The following is an 8,823-nucleotide window of genomic DNA, read 5'->3' as shown; positions in this document are numbered from 1 at the left end:
GTGCCCTCTCTACTCTCGGGCAATGTGAGGATGGGCACTGCCCATGCTGGTCTCTCCTCACCTTTTCTATGCTTTCACTACTGACCAACCCTTCTGCAGACAGACACATTTCTCTTTAGAAGTTAGTACATCATGTCAGGTTGTATTCAAGTCTGATAGGGCTGCAAGCCATTGGTCCTTACGCATCTCTGCTCAGCTCCACGATGTGCTAACCTTGGTGTTTCTCTCTTGGGGGGCTGCCTTTTAAGAAACTGCTTACCACTTTTGTGAGTTCTGAGGGGAGGGACCGCTTTGCTATGGCCCCTAAGAAATGGTGACAAACCTCACAGGACTAGGATCAGGAGGGCTGCAGTATTCGGGGAAGGCTTTACGAAGAAAGATATCTGAACTTGAGTTGGCTTTTCAGAGATTCATAGGACTTCCACAGGCAAAGCAAAATAAAGGAATTTTAGATGGGCAAAGGCACAGACCGAAGTAGGAATGGGTATGGTGTAACGAGCGTATAGTGAGGAGCCGCTTTGGCTGGAATGGAGGGAGGCCATTACAAGAGAAAAGGTAAATAAAGTAGGTTGGATTCGAAGGGTAGAATCAAGATTGTCAGCTTATTAAAGTCACTCTTTTAATGTTAGCAACTGCCTGTGGGGAAAAGTAATAAACCATTGTGTAACTGAACAAAAGGTAAACAGGCTAGCTCCAGGAATAGGCTACTATAAACATGACATACTTTAGGGTAGCCTGCTGCAGGATTTTACTTGCAGTGGTTTAATGGAACCTATCTACACAATTCCTAATACACCGGAGAAGAAAGATGCTAAGTAAACCTAAGGAATTGCAAAGATCCCACTTTTATCGTTTAGGCATGTCCTTTTACCTCTCCCAGGGTGACTGATAGCTCCATGACTTTGGAGATCGTATACCTCTCATCATTTCAGCCAACAAGGAAAGAAATCAAAAGTAGAATGAGAGTGACTGGTGAGTACATCAAATCAGCACAGTGTTTTGAGTTGAAGGAATTTTACTATCACGTCAACTCTGGCCTTCCTATAAACTTAACTTGTCAAAATAGTCCAATGGCTTGTTATCATGGATCCAATTCCATAGAGATTTCCTGGGAGTGGAGTTCCTTTAAAAATCCTGTGGGGACTTCTCTGGTGGCGCAGTGATTAAGAATCCGCCTGCCAGCGCAGGGGACACGGGTTCGATCCCTGGTCTGGGAAGGACCCACATGCTGCGGAGGAACTAAGTCCGTGCGCCACAACTCCTGAGCCTACGCGCCAAGAGCCCGTGAGCCACAACAAGAGAAGCCACCTCAATGAGAAGCCCGTGCACCGCAATGAAGCCCCAACGCAGCCCCTGCCAAAAAAAAAACCCACAAAAAAAATCTAGGAATATACTTTTCAGTAAAAGAACAAAGTGTATGTCAGTCCTCATGACTAAAGAGAAGAATCAAGTAGTAGTAGGTGGAAAGGTGGATTTAATTCTCAGTTTGTGGGTTCTGAATCTGAATTAATTATTGTCCTTACCTCAATGAGACAGAGAATTATAACCCAAATCGTCACTACTATAGTTACGGACATTGCCAAGATGAGTTTGTTGTTATAGCCATATCCTGGAACTTCTTTTGTGAGCTAAAAAAATAAATAACAATTTTTAAAAAACAAGGAGATAGAAGGGATGAAAACTTACTATTCTTAAACCTATTCTAAACAATAACTAACTATTCTTAAACTACTATAAAACCCAATCCTTTCAGGCTAGTAGCTTCTATAAGAACAAGCCAGATTTAATGTTATTCATCTTATCATTAGCATTTTCTTCTACAATTTATTTATCTTGTGTCATGCCTTTTCTCGTCTGCCCCAGGAATAGTGCCACACGGTCTAAATGAGCAAAGTGGGAGATCACTGTCTTAGCCCGTTTCATGGCTGAAGATAAGAAACAGACTAGGAGCCCGTGGCATTCCTGCTTGGGCACGTTAATGGCGTGTCCTAAACTGAGTAAAAGTCCAGGTCCCATGTGTCAGGGGTTACCCTCACCTCACTTGACTCCTGCCCTTTCTGCTCACTCTGGGCTTCTGTGCTCTCACTGATATAGTTGTCAGCTTTCCACTGGTCCGTATACCATTCCGCTTTGGACACATTTGCTTCTTGCTGCTTGCTGAGAAGCTTCATCAGGAGGCCTGTTCTAGAGATGAGGTTGGCACAGGCCAGCTGCACGTGGGTCTCCGAGCAGTTCATTTGTAAAGTCTGGATAACATGAGAAATGAGCCTTCGCACGTCATTGTTGGGGATGAGGGACCGTAGCTGCTGGTTTAGCTGAGTTTCAACTTGATCACCCGGGGATGTGAGCCCTGGGAAAGCGAAGCCTGTGGGCTTGGAGGATAATTCAGTGCCCGTGTTGTGGTACTCCCATCGTGTTGCATTGGTGTGTTGAACAGTTGGCATACTGTTGTCTGCAGCAACAGTAGAATGTGCAGTGGAGACGTTCCTATGGGTAGTGTTTCCAGGGCCGGTTACTCCTGGCAGAGTAGAGTTTCCTGTAGAAATAATTTGTTCAGAAACATTTTGTGCAGTATTGTTTCCTGAAGTAGTGTTTTCTGTAGAAGGGTCTGAAAGAGAAAATAATTCTGGAAAAGGCTTTTCCTGAGAAGTCACTTCTCCTGAAGATGAAGCAGCCTCTCGTGGAGGGGAATTTATGAGACTCCTCAGTACAGAGAACGGAGGGCTTGCAAGCATCATTCTAGTGAGTGAACTTTTCTTTCTGAACTTTCGACTCCTTTTGCCTTTGGGTTTTCTTTGGACCCGATGAGACCTAATTTTATGGAAGATGTATTTTTTTCCAGTATGTGAGATTAGTTCAAAGTCCTTAATACTTCTAATTCTAGCCTTCGCATCCTCTAAAACATCAATAGTGTCGGATAAGTCTTTCGATCTGCTTTTAACCTCAGATGAGGATTTTGGAGGGATGGAGGCAGAAGGCCTGCCCTTGAAGTACTGTTTCTGGGAAGAGGAGCCTGCTGCCTTGTGTTCCTTTATGAATGCAGACTCTGCATTGGAGGACTTTCCCACCAGCTTCCTGGGACTCTGCACCATGAGAAGCTGTTTCAGGTTTCTTGGGGATGGCCTCCTGAGCCTTCTTTCTTCAGCAGTGTTCACCTCAGATGGCTGGGCATTCTGTTTCCCGCTGACACTCTCATCTCCCACTGCTTTGAGGTGCATTTTCTGTATGCCCCTTGGGCCCTTGAGGACCCTGTTCACTCTCAGCAGGCTTTCCTCTGTACTCTCAGGGTTTGCTAGGCTGTCTTTCTGTGGTTGGGCAGTTTGTAATTTCTTTTGAAAGATGTAGCGTTTAAACGTGGCACTTGAAATGTTGGAACGCGTACGCGTGGCAGGTTTTTCTTCCTTTTTAACCTCATCAACTTTTTCTTGAGTTTCTGCAGCTAACAAATTTTCCGCAAAATGGAGTTTCCTCAGTTTGTTTTTATTAGTTGAATTCTTGGCTACAGGTTTAACAGAAGGGCTCCTTGTATCGCCTTTCAAAAGGCCCTGCGGCATATCTCCATCTGGTGTATTTGAGAAAAGAAGTTGAATGAATGGTAATAATGTTGATTCCACATCTCCTAGATTTCCCTCTGAGGTATAAGGCTGTATGTGGTTTAGTGTACTGATAATATCACTTTTATTATTAAAGTCCAGCTGCTCATTCATGAAGCCTGACAAGCTGACAGCACTTTCATCTGACGACGCCCTCTCTGACTCAATAGTCAGCTCAGTGGTGTTGTTCTTCTTGCGGGCTTGTAACACCTTCATCAACGATCCTTCTGCATTCTCTATAGATGTTTCTTCATCTGTCAAAAAAGAAGGGACTGTTTTTGATCATTGAACACTGATGGGACAGCTTTTTGTCAGTCCACAGCCAAATAAATTAGGAATCAGTCAAAGTTTGAGTGCCACTGAGGAGAAAAAGAAACCCACACTTAAGCCTATGACTGGCAACAACAAAATGTGAAAAAGATATCTCTTGAAAAAGGGGCTATGTACTCAGAAAATTCTGTAGCGTGAAATATAGTAACTATGTTCAGGATTACTCCACTGGTTCCCAGGGGCCAGTACTGAAGAAAAGGCAAGGCTGGAAGACAAATATTCCCCTACTCAGCTGGACTCTCTGCAGATCTACTGTGACTCCTCACATTCATATACCCCATCCTGTCCTGCCTCAGAGGCAGAGGAGTGTGAGGCTTCCCCCTCTCCACCCCCTCAGTGTGCTTGTGTTCTTGCTGCTATCACAGATGACCACGACAGCAACCGCCGCTAACAGGTCGTCATCTGGACATGTCCTTCTCCACCCGCCCACCGAGTCCTTTGCTCAGTCCCTGCTTCCACATATCCCAGCGCCCATAACACAAGGATCTATACAGAAAAGAACACTATGTCCGCCCTGGCTCTTTGCTAAAATTTGGGCGGGATCTGGGGTATAAGTTAAGAGATTTGCCAGATTATAGGCCAATGTGGAATGTTCAACAAATCAATGGAATAATACTTGAGGTCTTCAACTGCAGAAGGGAACAAGCAACTTCTCTCAGCTGGCTACTTTGCTTTCATTTCATTTTACCTCTAATATTTCCAGCTTTACTTGGGGAACTGTCCAAAGCTTCTGACTGTGTGAAGGCAATGTGTACCATTGTGCAGGTGGGCTTCTCTTCCAAAAGGATTAAAAGTAGTTTTGGTGAGGGTCAGAGGAGGAGGGGAGGGTCATGAGAAAGGAGGAGAATGGGCTTGCAGAGAGCCCCAAACTGGGGACAGGAGATCGGGGCACGAGGGTCATAGCACTTAACACCTCTGATCTTGTTTTTTCTCACCTGTAAAAGGAGAGTAAAAATGCCTTTTCTGCCCACATCTGGGGGAGAAGGGAGTAATATAATTAGTAAAAAAAAGTTGTCTGGGGGAGTTCCCTGGTGGTCTGGTGGTTAGGACCCGGCACTTTCCCTGCTGTGGCCCGGGTTCAATCCCTGGTTGGGGAACTAAGATCCCACAAGCTGTGTGGCACGGCCAGAAAAAAAAAAAACCGTGTTGAAAAATCAGCAATATTGTCTTTATATAAGTAGCAAAGTGTTGTTTGTAGGATGTGCTCTAGATCACTGAAAGAGACTTGTATTCAAGCTACCTGGGCATGAAAGCACATTTTGGAAGTCATCAAGTTAGTGCCAATAAATCTAATATATAGAAAAATAGTTGAACCCCCCTGAGTGTTTTGTGGATAGAAAAGCTTGAGATTCAGAGCAAGCTCAGAGCTAGACAGTCTAAGAATAAACTAGCTCTCCCGTCCATTAGAAGGGCTAGGTAGCAGCTTCTGGTTATGGAACCAGAAAATCCCAGGCTCCAAATAGGACATAAAACAGCATCACCTGTACTCTTTATAAAATTGCAGAAACACACAAAATAAACAAAAGTATATTTACTCCTCTCCTATGAGACAAAGAGTGCCTGAGACTTAATGTATATAAATCAGTTTACAAAATGTGATGTGCTATATGAATAAGTTCTCATTTGCAGAGAGCACAGCATAGGATATGTGGTCATTAATGTGAATTCCCTTCCCCCTTCCATTCCTTTCTCTCGTTCCTTTATGTATGCGGATCAGTTACATTACTAAGCTAACAATTTACCTGAGCTATTATTAGCTTAATAATGTAACCAAGAATCTGATTTTTAGCAAGGGGGTGGTCCTTAGAAACTTAGGGATCTGGAACTCTGAATGAATTAATTAAAATAATGCAATTACATCATTAATTTTAAAATTTATCATCCTTGATTAAAAATTAAAAAATTAAATTAAAAATTTATTATTCCACAATTGAGACTCACCACAGCGTGTCATGTCTGTCAGGCATTCACTGTCACAATGCAGCTTGACTGTCTTACAGACAACCTCAATAGTACCTTTAAATTGGCAGAGGCAGCAGGCCATACGGCTAGGTAAGATCCTATAAATGGAAACATTGGTAATTAAATTTGTGATAAAAGAGTTACTTGAGTAGGTAGAAGGGGGAGTCCAAGGCCACCACAGACCAGTGCAAAAAGGAGTTCTTGGGGCATATGGACTGGAGAACAGGATAGGGGCCGGTTGGCCAATTGCTGCTCTTGACTGTTGTAAATAAATATAGAGGAGGAGAGAGGTGCCCAACAGAAGGATTAGGATGGCAGTAGGTGTGGTATTCCTAGAAAAAAGGGAATAGGGATTAGAATTGGGTGACATTGATCTGTAATTTGATTCAGAAGTATCTCCTTCCAACCCCAAAGCCTCACTTTGGGTTGAGAGTACACAGGAAGAAGGCAGACTTCTAAGAAGAGTCTGAATAAGGCCGCACCTTCTGGAGTCCCTTTCTCAGGTCCTATTTGTCAGTAGTAATATATTAGAAATTATTCTCATAATAAAAAAGCATCATTTGGTTAAACAATAACAGAGATCACATTGGCCAAATCTAGACAAAAGGAACATTCCAAAGAATAACATGATCATTATAATAAGGTATAACATAGTTAATTTAAAAAAAAGCACATGAGCTCATAATGATACTCCAAATGAAAAGTGGGGGAGCTCTTCTTTATAGAATCATGTCAGCTAATAAATGCAAAAGGAATGATAGATTAGGAAAGTGTCATTTTGCAACTATCAATGTAATAATCGATTCAGACAAGGATTATCATTGATGCACAGCTGGGTGAAGAGTTGTTTGAAAGTAGGATCTCCACTGATCCCAAAGTATGACACCTCATATTATTTATCAATTACCAAGGGGAAAATTAACTTCACAATGGAGAGATATGGAAGATACCACCTTAATCAAGTGATCAGACTTAGCACTGGGCCACCTGAAGTGATGAAGTATGAAGAATACATCCCCTATATAGTATTCTTCCCCAAAACGTTTACTTTGAATCAAATGAGGAAACAGACAAATCCAGATTGTGGGGCAATTTACAAGACAACTGGCTTAGACTCTTCAAAAATGCCAATGTCATAAAAGACCAAAAAAAAAATAGTAGGGAAATATTCTAGATTAAAGGAAACAAAGATATGACATGCAATGACTAATCTTTAATTGGACCCTGTATCAAAATAAAAAAGACTTAAAGAATGTTATTGGCTACTGGCCAAGATGAAGTAACAAGGAGCAAATTAACCTCCCACCTGAAACAATGAAAGCATCAGGCAGAACATATGAAACAACAGTTTTCAAGAAACTGGACCTCAGTCAATACAGTTCAGTGATCCCCAGGAGATGGAAAATGAATGAAGTGATACCTATAATAGCCCTAACTTACTTCTCTGAGAGAGTTTCCAGGTCATGGTACAGGGAAGAGAAGTCCAGGCCGAGACTGGTGTACTCCCTGACTGAGGAAATGGAGCTGAGGGTCTGGGAAAACCAAGGTAACTAGAGTTCACAAAGCAGAGTATGAGAGAGAAAAGAAGTACACAGACAACGAACTCTGGGGATATGCAGAGGGATCTCTTGAGAATTCAACACAGTATTGGTCAGTACATTTGTGTGAGGAATTACTTGATGCCAGGAAAAGAACCACATGAAAGGATTAATAATAAGAATAACTGGATATCACACAGGGTTGTAGGAATATTACCTGTTCCTACAAGTCAGACTGGAAAACCTCATGATACTCAGAAAGGACTTGTCTCAGTAGTTGCAAATAATGAGCTCCAGACTAAAGGCTACTTGGACTCCTACCCAACAAATCTTAACAGCTAGACGTAAAAGAATAAAACTGTTTTGAGTAATTTAATTTCACACAAAACAAAGCCCAAGCCTTTTACAGGAATATAAATATATATAGCACACAATAAAGTAAACTCACATCTGTTATCATATGAAAAATTGCCAAGCATGCAAAGAAGTAGGAAAATATGACCCATACTGAGGAGAAAAGGCAACCAATCAAAACTAACCCATAATCTACACAGATGTTAGAATTGGTAGAAAAGAACATTTAGAAAGGTATTACACATGAGGCTCTCCTGAGCCTGTGCATCCGGAGTCTGTGGTCTGCCACGAGAAAGGCCACAACAGTGAGCAGCCCGCGTACCACACACACACACACACAAAAGTTATTATACATGAAGAAAAGTTATTATAACTGTATTTCAGTTGTTAAGAAACCCAGACACTGAACTGAAACACTGAAAATGTTAAGTAGAGGCACGGAAAATGTAAAACACACCCAAATTGAGCTTCTAGAGATTACAAACAATGTCTAAATGAAAAAGACATTGAATGAGGTTAATGACAGATTAGACACTGCAGAAGAAAGGGTCAGTGAACATTAAGGCATAGTAATAGAAACTATTCAAAATGAAACAAAACGTGTAACAAAGCAAAACAACACCACAAATGAATAGAGCATCAGCAAATTGTGCAACAACTTCAAGTGGTCTAATACATGTGTACTTAGAGTCCATGAAGGAGAGGAGAAATACAAACATTTGAAGAAATAATACCCCAAATTTTTCTACATTGGTAAACACTATAAACACACAAAGCGGGCTTCCCTGGTGGCGCAGTGGTTGAGAGTCTGCCTGCCGATGCAGGGGACACGGGTTCGTGCCCTGGTCGGGGAAGATCCCACATGCCACGGAGCGGCTGGGCACGTGAGCCATGGCCGCTGGGCCTGCACGTCCGGAGCCTGTGCTCCGCAACGGGAGAGGCCACAGTGGTGAGAGGCCCGCATACCGCAAAAAACAAAAAAAAAAACCACACAAAGTCAAGAAGATCAATGAACTTTAAGCATAAGAAACATGGACAAAACTACA

The 8,823-nt window shown here is 42.3% G+C and overlaps 1 protein-coding gene across 1 annotated transcript in view; it reads right to left on the bottom strand.

Moving 5' to 3' along the window:
* Positions 1-1,988: 1,988 nt before the first annotated feature.
* Positions 1,989-8,823, bottom strand: part of LOC101324789 (uncharacterized) — a 37,002-nt gene continuing 30,167 nt past the window's right edge. The window contains exons 8-10 of the mRNA XM_033847648.2: positions 5,865-5,983; positions 3,569-3,847; positions 1,989-3,301 (exon numbers count right to left, since the gene is read on the bottom strand). Coding sequence (XP_033703539.2) covers positions 1,989-3,301; positions 3,569-3,847; positions 5,865-5,983 — 1,711 coding nt within the window. The remainder of the gene's footprint in view (positions 3,302-3,568; positions 3,848-5,864; positions 5,984-8,823) is intronic.

Source organism: Tursiops truncatus, chromosome 20 (genome assembly GCF_011762595.2).
Source record: "Tursiops truncatus isolate mTurTru1 chromosome 20, mTurTru1.mat.Y, whole genome shotgun sequence".
In the NCBI taxonomy this organism is placed as follows: Eukaryota; Metazoa; Chordata; class Mammalia; order Artiodactyla; family Delphinidae; genus Tursiops; species Tursiops truncatus.
Note: the sequence above shows the minus strand (reverse complement) of the source record. Positions and strands in the feature narration are given on the sequence as shown.